A 15,849-nucleotide genomic window follows, 5' to 3' on the forward strand; every position below is an offset into this window, starting at 1 on the left:
AGGAAGGAAGGAAGGAAGGAAGGAAGGAAGGAAGGAAGGAAGGAAGGAAGGAAGGATGATTTCTTTACTGGATGAGGAAGCACCTAATGATAGTCTCCGAGGGAAATAGAGACTCCCACTCAAGCATGTTAATCCTTGAGTCCATTCAGATATTCAGATGGAGGCTGAGGTTAAAGAGTAGTGTTTGCTGGAGATGGGAGTTCGAGTCCTCAGCTTAGGGTTATCAGCACAGAGCTGGTCATTTAAAGCTAAACATGAGTGGAACAGACAGAAAGGAGGCGGAGCCTAGAGTCCAGCTCTCAGGGCCAGAGTCTTGAGCTATTAAAGGAACTAAATGAAGGAAAAGAGAACAGTATTCTGGAAGCCAGTGGGAAAAGAGTGCCTCCTAAAGGAAGGGTCAGCTAGTCTAAGGCTGCCTCTGGTCACTGGGGTCAAGGTCAAACTCGTTCAGAAGACTAGGCTGTCTAAGCTGAATGGGAGGACTAAAGAGACAAGGGGTGGGCATTTTCTTTAAGAGAAATTTTGCTCTTGAAAGCTGAAGAAAAATGCAGAGACAGCTGAACAGAGCAGGGTCATGAGCGGGTGAGGTTGTTTTCGGGCAAGAGATGCTCTGCTCCTTCATGGATGGCAAGAAGGACAATAGAAAAGGGTCAAGCCCAGGAGTAGTAGAGGGGTGGATCCAGGTGTTCAAAGTTGGGGTTTGGGGTGGAGCACAGAGGGCCATCCATTGTAAAATGGGATAGAAATGACAAGTTCATCCATCCTTTTCTTCTCAAATGCTGACCACTGAGACTTGGCCTTCCTATTGGCTCCTTCAGACTTCATGGGTCATGCCTGCTTCTGCCCCCAACCTGTGCCCAGAGTTCTCACTCATGCACAACTTCAAGTCTGATCATCTTTGCTGCAATGGCAAGGAATGGCAAGGTGGCAAATGACAGGAGTGAGATTGACTGTTGACAACCATCTGTATCAGCCACTCTACTTTGTGCCGTTGACAAAACCAAGTTCAAGGACAGGGCTCACAGTTTGAGAGTAAGGTCCATTGTTGGCACAGAAGCCATGGCAGCTCATCTCACTGAATTCAGCCAGAAAGCAAAGAGCAATGAATGCTGGGACTCAGCTCGCCTTCCTCTTTTTATTCAGTCCAGGTTCCCAGCCCATGTCACGCTGCCACTCACGTTAGGGGGAGATCTTCTCCCATGAGTTAACCTTGTCTAGAAACACCTTTACGGACATGCCAGGGGATTTGACACCTTTGTGATTCTAGAGTTTGTTAAGGTGACGCTCAGCATCGTCTCCCACAGTGTGTGAGCTGAAAGCAAGCAGTTCAGAGGGAAAGGTCTGTGCCAACTTCCTCCGAGTATGGCACAGAGCAGACAAGTCAAAGCATAGCCAAAAGCCATTGATCTTCACATGCACTGCCACAGGCAAATACTTTGTACACAGTATAACTTTTGGTATCAAACCAATTTTAAGGTTACGGACATAAGGTCCAGAGAGACCCAAGGCCAAAAGCGTTTCAAAGTGTCTTTCTAGTCTAGCCACATGGGGGCTTGGTGAAGCCACATGGCTACTTTTTCTGTGTTCCTCCAACTACCAAGTTTGAACCGGAGCCCTGCACAGTAGCATCCAACTGAGGGACTCCAGGAGGTGGGGAATGGGTGTGTGCCTATCCGCGGGCCTCTATCTCCTTCTACACCTTTTCCATCCCCCTGCATCATGGTTTGGCTCTGCGGTGAGACAGTAGGGTCTTCCCATGCTCCAAACATCCCTCCAGCACCAGTGGGAAGCATGGCCTCTCTTCTCTCAAATACGCCCCATCATCTAGGACACCACCTCTCTCTTGGCTATCTCTTTGTGGTCAGGACAAAACCCAGCCTCCCCAGCCCTTAGTTATCACTTGAAGTTGCAAGTTTAAAATATGATTAAGTAAAAATACTGCATGGGAATTTGAGAGGAATGTTTAAGACTGCAAAGGAAATATGGAGTGCTGAGTCTGTCTACTCCTCAGACACTTCAAACTTACACACACACACGTTCACAGAGAACCCCTTCATTTTCCTAAGGAATAAGGAACTCTCCAGATTTCATAGCCCTTCCCAGAGACTCCGTGCCCAACAGATGCTGTTTGTCCACGTAAAACCCTCCCGCTTTGCCCATCGCAAACCAACCCCTATTTTGGCTTAAACTTCTACAACATTTTCACTTTAGTTGCGTTCATTTTCTGCTGAAATTGTTTCTGTGCTGTGAGTTTTTGCTTCTTCGGTGTCTGATGGAATATCTTTTCTTCCGTGTGACTTCTTCGCTGGGGCCCTTCTGGTGAGGACCATCTCAGGTGTGGCAGGGACCTCGGGTACAAACAGGGAACGCAGCTTGGGAGCCTTGTTCAATGACCGGAAACTTCAGATCTAACCCCTGAGGCTCCACAGTCTCCATGGCCATTAAGCACTTGTAGCAAAATTCCAGCACTGCTTCGAGGCCACCAATTCTACACTCAGGCCCATTGCTCGGCCTGCGTACATCTTCCACCTCTACCAGTGTACTGGCATCTTTTGGTTAGTTGCGACACTTTGAATACATATACCCTGGGCAAGTTTTTAAGTAAGCACCAAGAGCTGAACCTCTTAGCTGCAAAATTTTTGTGGGGTATCCTGGATCAAAAGAGAAGCGAACCATTTTCCTGGGTCACCGCAGGCTGCCAGGAAGAGGCCACCTTTCCCATTCTTAAAGTCTCCGACATTCTAAGTTTGATGTGGCCTCTCTCTACTGCCTTCTGGGGACCCAGGGACTGGATATGCCCTCGGCCCTCCATTGCTTTGTATGAAGCCTTTTGTAGCTACTATCAGCAGGAAAGGGAGACAAAACTGAGACAGACAGAAAATAAAAATCCAGGGAGTGGGTTCCGCCCTACTTCTGAGCTGTAAGATGACATTAAAACTGGAAGAAGTCTCCGAGTTCCCTTTTTACCACCCTCTCCACAAACCCAGTACTTCAGTTCATGGCCAAAGACATAAAAGAAAAAAAAGTAGGGGAAATCAAATCAACCCTAGTAATGTTTGCGGTAGGAAATCTGCCCAGACAGGCTTGGGTGAGTTGTATAATATTCCAAAGTCCCGTTATCCTCAGTGGGAGATTTCACGGGATGATTTGGTTGTTTGTTATTGGAGACACACCGAAGCTTAAATGAAGGATTTCTGATAGAACTTGGGGACCCTGTGCTCGATGGGGCTCTGGCTGTCACCTCTGGCTTCCTGGTTTCAACCTGATCGCAGAGGCAAAGGAGTCCCTCACAGCAGGAAAACTGGAGGCATCCAAGAAACATCTGAGAAGGTGAAGTGCACCAGACCACGGAAACCTCAGCCAACTGAAGAAGCAGAACCCGCTCATTCCCATTAGCGTCTCCCTACCTTTTAATACTGCGCCAGTGCGGTCCTATGGTTTCAACTGTGTCCTTAAATAGGAACTAAATACATTACATGCCTCATTTTCCTTCAGATTATATTTGTGAGCTACAAGCCCAGGGAATTCTGCTCTCTTTCCAAGCTCGCCGCGGCCCTGCATTCCCAACCCCACCCTGAACACAGCCTGTACCTTCCCATCGCTGGGTTGGACACAGTCGCTGTGACGTGTTTTTCTGGGAACTATGCAGAACAGTATTCTTCTGTTTGTTTTAATGGTTCCTAGCCAAAAGGAGGAAAAAAGCCTTGAAATTTGATTTAATTTTTTTTTTTAAAGCAAAACCATGATGTGAGACCAGGCTCAGGCCAGCTTCACAAGGGGACAAACGCTCACTTGTCTGTATCCACAGACGGGAGCCACTCACAGCAATTGACACAGCCACTTCAGAACTTCTAGTGCTCACAGGGGCATTCCGGTGACCCACAGGGGAATGTCAGGGCTTGCAGAGTCCCAGCCTATAGCCACAGGTCTCTTGAGCGAGCCATCAGTCCTCTGAACTGACGGGCTTTGATTGGCTCACTTTGAACGTTGACCTCAGGGGTCAAGCATGTTAACACATCGTTCTCTTTGATGCCCACATTCACACTGGTCTTTAGCAAGCAGAGCCTGTGAGAGAAGACGGACATAAACATTTCACCCATCACCTTCCTGCAATCAGCCATTCCAAGGTAAAGCCTGCTTGAGACCTCAGACCCTCACTCTGTCTCCACCTGCTCGCTCTCCATCTACACCTGCCCAGACGCCCCATCACTGGAAGCCGTGTGCCCTGGCATGTGCTATTAAAGCTGATAAGGCTTACATCATACCCCTCACTTCCTCCTGGCTGACAGCTTGCCAAGCACATGTCACACTGCAGGTCCTCTCGGGGAAATGAAGACTTTGTGGGCAGGCAGTCACTCTGGAAACTACATCTGATCGTAACTGGTCCTTGGATTGTCCGTGTCTCTGGCGAGCTTCTGTTTACCCTGGAATGGTTTGGCACCCCTCACGTGGACTCTTAGTTGGATCATGTTTCCTTTTTCCTAAAAAGATTTTAATTGACACATAATTATGCATATTTATGGGGTGTTCCGTGTTGTTTTAATACATGTAGATGGTGTACAGTGATCAATCAGACCAGACCTTGGGTCTCATTTATCATTTTCATTGTTGTGCTGGGAATGTTCAAAACTGCTTTTTTTCTCGCTATGCTGAATTCTAAAACAAGCCACTCAGCTGGAGCCAACCCACTGTGCAAGAGGACACGAGATCTTATTCCTCGTATCTGGCTGTGTTCTGCACTCAGGAGCTCAGTCAGATTAACCTGGCAAAGGTCCACAGTCAAGTCTTCTCTGACTTGACCTTTGAAATCCCAGCCACCACCTTCTCCCATGCAATGTTCCACCTTAATACACATGAGATTGTCTTTTTAATTTCAGTGAACTTTGCACAACATAAAGTTAACCATTTTTTTAGTGAGCAATTTCATACAATGTTGTGTGACTTTGACATCATTAGGTAAGGAATTCCACAGTCCCTCAGCCCCTGGAAACTACCAATGTATTTTCTGTCCCTATAGAATTGTCTATTCCCAATGTTCCCTATAAATCATATAATATGAACTCTATGACACTATAGCAGGTTTCCTTTATATAGCTAAATACTATTCCACCCTAGGTATCAAAACATTTTGTCGGTTCACTTGCCTTCTCATGAACACTGAGATGTTCCCACACTTGGCTCCTGTGAATGGTACGGGCAAGGCTTTGGCTATTCTCAATCTCTTGGGTTCTGCTCTAGAGATAGCAAAGTCCCTCTGTATTCATTTTCTTCTCACTGAGGGAAGCTGTGCATTTTAACTGGTCCAGCTTCCCCCATAAAGCAACTTTTAGAATGAAATTCAACAGCCAGAATCCACTCAGCAGCTGCCTGGTAGATGCACCCCTGCCCTTGCCCCTGTATTATGATGAAGAAGAAATCATTTACAATTCAAAGAGAGTTCCCAGGATGGGCAGTCTAGGTCAGTCTGCTGCAGTCCTGTGGCTGGGATGTGGTAGGGTGAGCACTGTGCAGGTGGCAGTTATAGGAAATCAGAACTCACAGGGATGGGTTGATCAAGGTGCCAGTAGAAGGTGGCAGATGCCTGACTTTCCCAGGAGAGTTCTGAGGATGTGTCTGGATGGAAATGATGAGAAGGGGGTGAATCAAAAGGGCATCTCAGGCCTTAGAGAGGGTCCAAACCCCCAAAACAAACCAGCTGGCATGACTGGAGACTTGTAGGAGAAAAGTTTGTGCAGGAAGTGCAGCCGGCAGAGCAGGAAGGAGGCAGGCAGTCTAGTCGGGTCTGGATAGCATCATCTGTATCTCAGCAGCCTGCCTTCCCTTGCCTCGGGAGCATCCTGGAGAGGCAATCCACCCACTGTCCTCTCTCTCCCTTTGCACCGCTTCAATGTCCTTCCAACCTCACACTGGAGAATGGCTCTGCTGGATCCCACATAGGAATCGGGATGGTGGTCAAAGCTGGAGACCCAGCATCTGAAGGACCTTTGAGAGGTATGGGACACCCGGCATCCAGGCAGCGCTCCAGGTGGCAGCAGTGGGTTCCTGGTCCCAATGTCCTTTGCTTCATGATGGATCATGGCATGGCTTCGTGACAGCGCCCCGACTGTACCACCTTGGTGCATCCCTTTTTTAAGTGGGGGACAGGAAACTAAATCAGGAGAAGTGCATGCTGGGAGATAGCCGACTACTAAATGCAAAGGAAAAGAGCATCTGGGACTTGACTGGCCCCACCCACCACTGCCACTCACACTGTAAAGGGGAGGCGCACAGTTCAGACAAGCGTGGAAATGGCTGCCCATAGCTGCCCTTCCTCATGCCTTCCCGCTTTTCCAAAATGGGAGCCTTCACACCCCTAGGTCTTCATAGGCCTGTGCTCTACTAAATGACTTGATATCATTTTATAAGCATATGAAATCAGCAGTGCCTCATACAAAATAAAAACTTGCTATAAATTCTGATCTGTGAATAGACTGAATTCACAGCAGTCCCGAGACACGGAACTGGGGCAGACCTGACCACAGAGTAAAGTGACCTGGACATGAAAGTCCCATCTCAATCCTGGCTGCACCCCTGACTGTCTTTGCACATCCCCGTGAGATACTTAGCTTCTCTGAGCTGGAACGTTCCCTCCACAGACAGAGGACGAGAGGAGCTGGGCAGGTACTGCTTGGAGGAAAGCTGATTCCAGTGGTTCAGCCCCAGACAGTCTGACCTCACAGATCAGGTCCGAGCACTGTTCTTTGCAAAGTTCCGGAAGAGATGCTTGTTTTAAAACCCTGTTTTGTTGTTATGTGTGTGTAGTGTGCATGGGAACACATGCCACCACATTCCTGTTGCTGGATGATGACTGTATCTGATCAACTTTCTACCTTCATGGTAGGACAGGGAGGTCCCAAGGGTGGAGCTTAGATGGTCCAACTAGGGTGGGGAGCAGGGAGAGAGCAAGTGCCTTTCCCAGCTGAGCGTCCTGCACACAGCCAAGGCTCAAAAGTGGCTCAGATGCATTCCACACTCATTTGGGTCTTTTGGTTTAGGATTTTTAAAAACCTCTGTCCCTCAGAGACTGGTCAAAATCACAGAAGTTCTGGGCAGAATCAACAATTCCAGTCCACCCGTAAAAGTGAGCGGTTGTTAAGACACGGGCAGCCAAGGAACTGTATCTCTCTTTAGTTTGCAAAAGAAGAGACAGTCTGTCTTTTTAGCAGTCTTGAACTAGGAAGGTGCTAAGAAGTTTAGCCTAAGCCTCACTCATAAACTCTGGGAACTCCCAGTGGGTTAAGGATTTATATCTGGGGGTATTTCCAAGATTTTGTCCTCCCAAGAGATATAAATGTAGGTCTTGAGAATTTGCCGTAGGGAGGGAAACTGTTCTCATGGCAACGCTTTAGGCATCCAGGCTCCATCGATGTGGAAGGACAGAAAAGCAAGGCCCAGGTTAGCAGGGGCGGTGGGAGTGGGGTGGACGCTTGAGGTCATCCAGAGCCGTCTTTCTCCCCATAGGTTTACGGTATTAGTTACCCAATAAAAGTGGGGTTAATTTTACAGCTCAGGTAAGATGCAAGCCAAAAAGGTGTCACCATTACTGTGGGATTTATGAAAGTAAGTGCGTGGGGTACGTGAGGGACTGTGCAGCCCTGAACTCTCGAGGTTTCTCTCTCAGGTAGATGTGCTTGTTTATCGTGTATTTGGAGGTTAGGTTTTCAAGGCTTTGCCACACAAACTATTTCGGGATGACGGCAAAGATGCTTTGCCCATCTTCACCTTCAAAGCGAGCCATTGAGAGGATTAATGGAGGAAGCTGCAGAAAGGGAGTGTCCCATCCCCTGGCTTTTCGCTCATTTGGCAGCTATCCTGAGCTTTCTAGTCTCCTAGGAGTATAAAACCTCTAGGTGGGGAAGCCTAGCCCTGTATCTCTGCACACAGCCATAGTAAAAGAAAAAAAAAAGGCACTTAGTAAATGTCTCCTTTTCGAATGAGCATCCCCTGGAACCACTGTAAATACTTTACTGACAATAATGTACCATCTCAAGGGACTTGAATAGCTGTCAGTCACGGCAGTACATTCTTGTAGTTCTCAGTCTCTTAAAAAACTGAGGCAGAACTAATACAAGTTCAAAGTCAGGCTGGACTGGACACCATAGTAAGACTGGTCTCAAAAACAAAATAAGCCTGTCTGGGGACAAAGCTCAATGGTAAGTATGTACTTAGCATGTTTAGCATGTATGAGGCCCTAGTTTGATCTCCCACCCTGCCAAATTAACACACAAATAAGCTTTTCTATGAGTCGATGGGTTCACAGGGCTTTCCTCTGTAGGGCAGTGATTGCTACCTCTATTTTAAAGGCGGGATCCTATGATGTGCAGGGCTGGGACAGCCTGCCAAAAGAACACAGGAAGAGTGTTTTGGTACCGTGTCTTCTAACTTAGAAGAAGCCACAGAAGGCAAAGGGTTGTGTGTGGAGATGGTGTTGACCCCAGCCAGAGGAGGAGCTGGTGTCAAGGTGAACCCCCGAATGTAGCCGGCAGTCTTCAGTGTGCCCAGATCTGTTGTCCCAGGCTCTGGTTCCACCCTCTGTGTGCACGGCCACTGAGGACTTTTGTGGGAAGGAGGGGGCCTATCCAATCCTGGTCTCCTGTTTCTTCACTTGTAACCCTATAGCTCCTCGTCACTGTCTGTTGTCCTGTCTTCAAGATAGAACCTAATTCCTTGTCCGTGTATTATTATCATTTGAAAGCAGTCCAAACTCTTGCAGCTCTGTTTCAAGTTTGAAGGATTGCAGAGGTACAAGTTCCTTGGATGTTAGTAGCTCATCTCAGATCCTTCGGTCTGCAGCTTGCTCCGACTTTTCTTCCAGGTAGACAGGACAGGTCTTACCCAGTGAGGAGCCCTGAGACTCAACTGTCCCCCTTCCTTCCAGCTGCACCAGATTCCTACCCTGTGGATCTCCTAATTGACTTGTCAGTTGGCCTGAATCTTGGGGCTAATGCGCCCACGCCTTTGTAGCAAATGGAGCAGAAATGATCTGCACTTAGAAAACAAAACTCTGTAGAGCATGTGCCCAGATTTCCAGCTCGCTTCCTCTTCCCTCTCAGGGCTACATCATCTTCCAGCCCACCACCAGCTGCAAAAATAAAAGTTCTTTCCCATATTTAAGGATGATTTTGTGCTTCAGGATGATTTTTCTGGGGGTGTAGGAAACTTGACCAACGTGACCAACAGATGTTTGAAGGGATGTTTTGAGAGCTGAATTTAAAAAAAAAAAATTGTTAAGTGTAGTCTTCATTATATAGTGCCCAACTGCGCCCCCTTGTGACCATTTAGGGCATTTTGCACAACCAGAATGGATGGTGTGCCTAGGTAGTTCTGTGTTAAGAATCACTGTGCTTTGTTTTTGTTTTCAGAGACGAGTATGAAGAAGATGGATTCTGTCAGCCATACCGAGGCATTGCGTGTGCACGATTTATTGGCAACCGCACTGTGTATATGGAGTCTTTGCATATGCAGGGGGAAATAGAAAATCAGATCACAGGTAAGTGACATCAAAGAAACGATACTTACATAACTGCATCTCTCACCAGAAGTTTTTCTGGGCTTCTTTCCTGACAGAGGATTAGGCTAAGCATGGGGGGTTGGGAGTGGGACCATAAAGAGGCATGAGAAGTGATCTCTGTGCTCTGGAATTTACATTAAAATAATTTATTAGAGGTTAGTCTTGGAGGAAAAGGAAGCTTCGAGAAGTCTCACATTCATGCAAACACTCAATAAATATTGCTGAGGGCTTTCAGTGTGCTGGGACCAGGCTGGACACTGGGGATGTGAGAGTGGCTTTGCCTTCACCAGGCTTGCGTTTGGAAGCGGTGTAAGGGAGGCTAAGAAGGAATGACCTTGGACGAGAACTTTCATCCCAGAGCTGTTGTTACAGAGAATCTGGGAAATGGCTGTTCTCCATGAATGCCACAGTGAAGCACTTCCTAATACACAGGGCAGGGAGGCTCAGGCCACCAGGCACCCAGCTATGGTGACCACAGCCATTTCGTGCCTCTTTCAGGAGGGCAGTGACCGTGTCCTTTGCAGTGTGATAAAATGACCTCCATGACATTCTCACAAAAGCAGCCAAATTTAGCAAATGGGGATATGGGTACCCAGTAGCATCTGCATTTCAAGATGGACGGCCAGTTGATCTTAGTATAACTGTATCCTGCAAGTTCCTCTAAAGGGCATATGTAGTTGTTGGCTTAACTTGAGGACTCAAGAGAGACATGGATAAATCCGTGACACAGGAAAGGAAAAGGGCTAGAAATTCTGTTCTCTAAGCAACTTGACAGAACTGAGAAGCAGCTCAGAAGAGGGGGATTGTTGAACCAGAAGCAAGGGCAGGAAGGTGATGTTGCCTTTTGTTGAAGCCCTCAGGCTTGAGCAGACATAGGCCGAACAGGAAGGAGATGCTGAACTCAGTGTTTCCACCCAGTACAAAAGCATTTGAACAAACTTTCAAATAAGAATACACATTAAATAAATTCTGTTCTGCTATAAATATTTTGTAGTTAGTGTATAATCGCTCTCTTTTGGATGTGTTCAGTGAGCACTGGCTTGCTGGAAAATATTATAGTTTCATTTTGTTTTTGAAAGAAAGATCATTTTATTTTGTTTGACCCAACACTTCCCAGACTCGTTTGGCCTCTGTCACCCTTGCTTCTCAGAAGCCATTAATATGCTATCAGCTTAACGTCCCTAGAAATGATCTTTGGGAAACTGTGTAAACAGCCTCACGGGCATCCTTCAGGGCTGGTGCCCTCTTGGTATAGATGCCATGTGTGTGACGTTAGGCTACCAGACCTCTGAGAGCCTGTGGTGCATTCTGGGACAATTGGATTGTGGTCTTCCGGGCCATTGCCTCATTTTCCAAGGATGGAATAGAAAATATTCAAGCCACAATGAAATGAAGCAAGCAGTCCAAAGCCACCCAGCAACTCCTGCCATCTGGCAGCTCCGTCCCACGCTCAGCGCAAGCCCTGCCTGAAACGAGCTCTGAGCTGGGGCTCTCCGATGTCTTAGAGCCTCGCAAAATTAATACAAAGGATGGGGCGAAACACAAAGTCCTATTGCTTCGTAGGGGGGAAAGAAAGGAAAATATATTGTACGTTAACCCAATTAATTCTTTTTATTAAGAAATGGTACATATGTAATTTAATCCTGTTTTTCTAACTTTGTAGTCAAAATGATTTTTTCAAGCCAGTGAAAGTGAGCTGCTTAGACATCTGAAATAAATCTGCTCGCCTTGGCCTTGTGGGCTTCGCCCGGCGGAATCCCCGCGGTGTGTTTCTCCCTGTCTCTGTTGACCGGATCACAACAGAGATAAACCTGGGCCCCTGGGAGTTAATAGCTCTGTTTGCTTTTCAGCTGCCTTCACCATGATTGGCACCTCCAGCCATTTATCTGATAAGTGTTCTCAGTTCGCCATCCCCTCCCTGTGCCACTACGCCTTCCCGTACTGTGACGAAACCTCATCTGTCCCAAAGCCCCGCGACTTGTGTCGTGATGAATGTGAAGTCCTAGAAAATGTCCTGTGTCAGACAGAGTACATTTTTGCCAGATCAAATCCCATGATTCTGATGAGGCTGAAGTTGCCGAACTGTGAGGATCTCCCCCAGCCGGAGAGCCCGGAAGCTGCGAACTGTATACGGATCGGCATCCCCATGGCGGATCCTATCAACAAAAGTAAGTGGTGGTTCTGACGCTGACACGCGGTAACTATTCATACGGGGACTGTGCCCACTAACCTTCCAGTGAGCTGAATACCACGCCTGAGCATTCTGTGGTAGCTTAGACAGAATTGCCTTGGAGAGGTTTCATGAAGACAACTGAAAAATACAGGATCTGGTTTCTCAAGAACTTAAACACAGAATTTACCACATGACCCAGCAATTCCACTCCTGAGGATATAATCGGAAGAATTAGAAACAGGTCTTCAAATGGAAATTCACAGAAGTGTATTCACAATACAGGCCAGAGATTATCAGCAATTAAGAACATTTGCTGCTCTTGCAGAAGACTTGGGTTCAGTTCCCAGCACCTGGATGGCAGCTCATAATTATTCTTAACTCCAGTTCTGAGGGATCCAATGCCGTCTTCTGGCTCCATAGGCACTAGGCATAAATGTTGTGCACACATATGTATGCAGCCAAAACACATGCACGTTAAATTTAAAATATTATTATTATTATTATTATTATTATTTTGGTTTTTCAAGAGAGGGTTTCTCTGTGTAACTTTGGAGCCCATCTCCTTGAAACACAGACCGCACTGCCTCCAGTAGCCCCGTCCTGTGAGTTACCCCTAGTTTCTTTCATCACGTAGTTTCTAAGATGGCCAGTTGGAATGAAAGAAAATGGTTGCCTTGAATCTTTGAGCCACTCACTTGTGAACCATAAGAGATTCCTCCTGTGCCCAGGTCCCTTCCCACTCCCATTTCTTTGGTATTCCCCCATTAAAAACACCGAAGAAGCTCATTTTATTCCAGAAGCATAAGCTTTAAATCCTCCCAGGAATGTGAGTACAAGCCTAGCTAACAGGAAGAAAGGCCCACCCCTCCCCACTGGCAGAGAGATCTGCGTCCATCTGCATGGTAGCAAGGTCTTAGGCCGCCCTTCCTTCCCTACACCCACACAGCTGACAAGGAGGACAGGGCCCCTATGACTCTTCCTGTGACTGTCTTTCATGTTTTCCAGATCACAAGTGCTACAACAGCACAGGTGTCGACTACCGGGGGACCGTCAGTGTGACCAAGTCAGGACGCCAGTGCCAGCCTTGGAATTCTCAGTACCCCCACACCCACAGCTTCACTGCCCTGCGCTTTCCAGAGCTCAATGGAGGCCACTCCTACTGCCGCAACCCTGGCAACCAGAAGGAAGCCCCCTGGTGCTTTACCCTGGATGAAAACTTCAAGTCTGACCTGTGTGACATCCCAGCATGCGGTAAATAAGAGTCACTGGCCCTAATGTTTCAGGCATCCTGGTCCCCGTGTAGAAGGCGGCCTAGGAGAGTGAATGTGGTTGATTGCGCGCTCTCTCGATCCCAAACCATCTCCATCTTACAGGAGCCTGGCTGTCTCTAGAGGCACCAGTGTCGCCCTCAAGGAGTACCTGTAGTCATTGCCCTGTGGTAGCCGCTTTCCAGAGGCACAGGTCAGATAGCCCATCACAGTCATCCCTGTTGAAAAGTGTGTTTTCCCAGGATGCCCACAGACACGGGAATATTCTTGGCACACAGGTGTGTTGGAAGCAGTGAGAAAACTGTCCCATCTCACCGAAATCACCCACGAAGCAGGACGACTCTGCAGTCACGGTTCAGTCACCCAGGGCGATCTACTAACTTGTGATCTTTGTCTTGGCCACTAACAGTACAGAGGGGTAGGGATGTCTGGGAGGAAAATGGAGTTGCTGTGGGTTTGTTCACTTCTACTGAATGGTTACCGAGTGTGAGAGAGGACAAAAGTGCTGGTGAGAAACACCTGGAGGTTGGAGATACTTTGGAGCTGATTCAGCTTTATAGGTCCTAGTATTTATGCCTGGGTGGACTCGTCCCAGTGAGTAGGTGAGCTAAGATGTCACTGCCGAGACAGCCAGACTGACAGCTTCAGAGTAGGACCAAACAAAATAAGTGGTCACAAGAAACAGATAACACAGTCAGTCGTAAGGTGCTGGGTGTCTGAACAGGTGATGATAGTACAAGCCACTAGTTGTAAACCCACTTATCAAGGAAGGAGGAAAGACGGGGCCCTGAGAGTGGCCTACCCATAAGAGCAAGGAGTAGGTCCCAGAGCAAGGAGGAGGGTTAGATGAGGTCCCAAAAGTCACAGACAAGCATCAGAGTGTTCTGAGCCGAGGGCTGACATCTCGACATGTTGAAACAGAGAAACTTTATCAGGAAGAGTGGTAGAGGAGGCAGTGGCCTGTGGGCAGGTTCAGGGTATATTGGAGACTGGTGATAACAGGGTCACTGGCCTGTCAGATGTGGGCTACAAGGGAAAACTCAAGGGGGACTCCAGAGCTTTGGGCTTTGGTAGCTTTTACATAGAGGAAGAAAGTCACAGAAAAAGAATTTTTGTGTATTTTGTTTCAAATACTACTAAGAAATGCATCATTTTTTCCATCTGGATGATAATGCCTTATCCTTTAGATGAAGTCTTTTCTGTTTTTAAGACAGGGTCTTGCTATGTAGACCAGGCTGGCTTTGAAATCGTGAAATCCCCTGCCCCATATTCTGAGTGCTGGGAGTTTCTAAGCATGCACAACCAACCCTGACTGTGTCTAATTGATGTCCGGTCTTTAGGTTTCAGTGAATGCTGTTCAGAAGTGGGAAAGTCACTCACCCCCAAACTGGAAGCTCTGTTTACGATCTGATTCAAGGACTCAAGTGCTATTCTGATGTCACAGAAGGCTTATATCTGTAGAGCATCTACTGTGTGCCTTCAGGATGCTTGTTGCTCAGTGACTTCATCCCCACTTAAAGCTCCTATGATACGGAGAAAGTGGTTTGGGTATGTGCCACTGAGGGTGAGAAGGGCCAAGGTCTTACCTGTGTCACACAGCCAGTCACTGACAGGATCTGAAACCCTCATCTCCAGCTTGCAGCTCTGACTACACTCAAAGGTCGTGCTCTTCTGACAGACACTCTCCTCTCACAAATCTAAATACCTTATGACAAATACAATTTTTAAAAATGCAAGCCTTAATCTCTGGGCTCCACCGTTCTGGCTGTAGACTTTGCGCATTATTTAGTGGCATTAGTCAGTCAGTCGTGCTGGAAGGGCACAGTGTATTTCTTTCTCAATATCAACTGGCGGACAGCTTACTCAAAATTCTTGGGGCTGGTTAAGTCTTGTTGTATGAACAGTAAATTTAGATGAACATTAAATCTAGACATGAGACAGTTTTTGCCACTTAGGATTTTGTTGTTTAAAGTTGGTTGGTTTTTTTTTTTTCCATTTTGAAAGAACACGGTACCCCTTGAATTCTTCAAGCCAAGCGTCATGGACACCCATTAAAGGAGCAGGGAATCCTTGGCATGTGACTAATAAAAAGCTACTGAGAGGCAGTGACTCCCTAGTGCAGAAGTCAGAAGAAAACCAGCAAATACCAAGGCTTCTCATAAGCCCTCATAAGCCCAAACAGAGTGGCCGCAATGGAACTACTTTGTAACTGCTATAGTGTGCCCAAAATCTTTTAGTTTCCTCCAAATAAATAAATAAATAAATAAAAGATAAGATCCATGTATCAACCTACAGTCAGCCTTCTAAGCTCTGGGGTTTATGTATGTGAGCATATGTGGAGATAGATAGGTAAATAGATGGATAGATACATACACAATACATACATACATACACAGATAAATACATAGATACACAGATAGACAGACAGATTAAAAGAACTTCGGGGCTGACAAGGCATCTCAGAGGGTAAAGGCTCTTGTCACAGGGTGCCACTCCAGAGATCCCCCGTGGTGGGAGAAGCCCTGCAAATTGTGCTGTGATCTCCCCATACATGTCATGGTATGTGTGTGTATAAACCCACACACAAACACGTCTAAGAAAAATTGTAATAGCTTCATCCTGCACTGAGCTGTATGGTGTGGGGCAGATTGGAAATGAGTCATTTTCCTTCTCCTTCTCAAGTAGGATAGAATTTCAAGGGAATGGTCTTGCATTCTCTAGTTTGGTCAAAGCTAAGGAAATTTCAAAATTATCATGGGATTTCTCATTTTCCAACCAACAATTTTTTGTTTTAATTTCGACTCAGTAAGGCTAAAAGAAATAGTGCAAGCTTTAAGCAGAGAAAGACTGACATTTGT

At 46.8% G+C, this 15,849-nt stretch overlaps 1 protein-coding gene across 1 annotated transcript in view; it reads left to right on the plus strand.

Moving 5' to 3' along the window:
- Ror1 (receptor tyrosine kinase like orphan receptor 1) overlaps window positions 1–15,849 on the plus strand; it is a 351,964-nt gene that overhangs the window by 312,168 nt on the left and 23,947 nt on the right. Inside the window, exons 5-7 of the mRNA XM_005353459.2 lie at window positions 9,402–9,529; window positions 11,401–11,718; window positions 12,729–12,974. Coding sequence (XP_005353516.1) covers window positions 9,402–9,529; window positions 11,401–11,718; window positions 12,729–12,974 — 692 coding nt within the window. The remainder of the gene's footprint in view (window positions 1–9,401; window positions 9,530–11,400; window positions 11,719–12,728; window positions 12,975–15,849) is intronic.

Source organism: Microtus ochrogaster, chromosome 10, assembly GCF_000317375.1.
Source record: "Microtus ochrogaster isolate Prairie Vole_2 chromosome 10, MicOch1.0, whole genome shotgun sequence".
In the NCBI taxonomy this organism is placed as follows: domain Eukaryota; kingdom Metazoa; phylum Chordata; class Mammalia; order Rodentia; family Cricetidae; genus Microtus; species Microtus ochrogaster.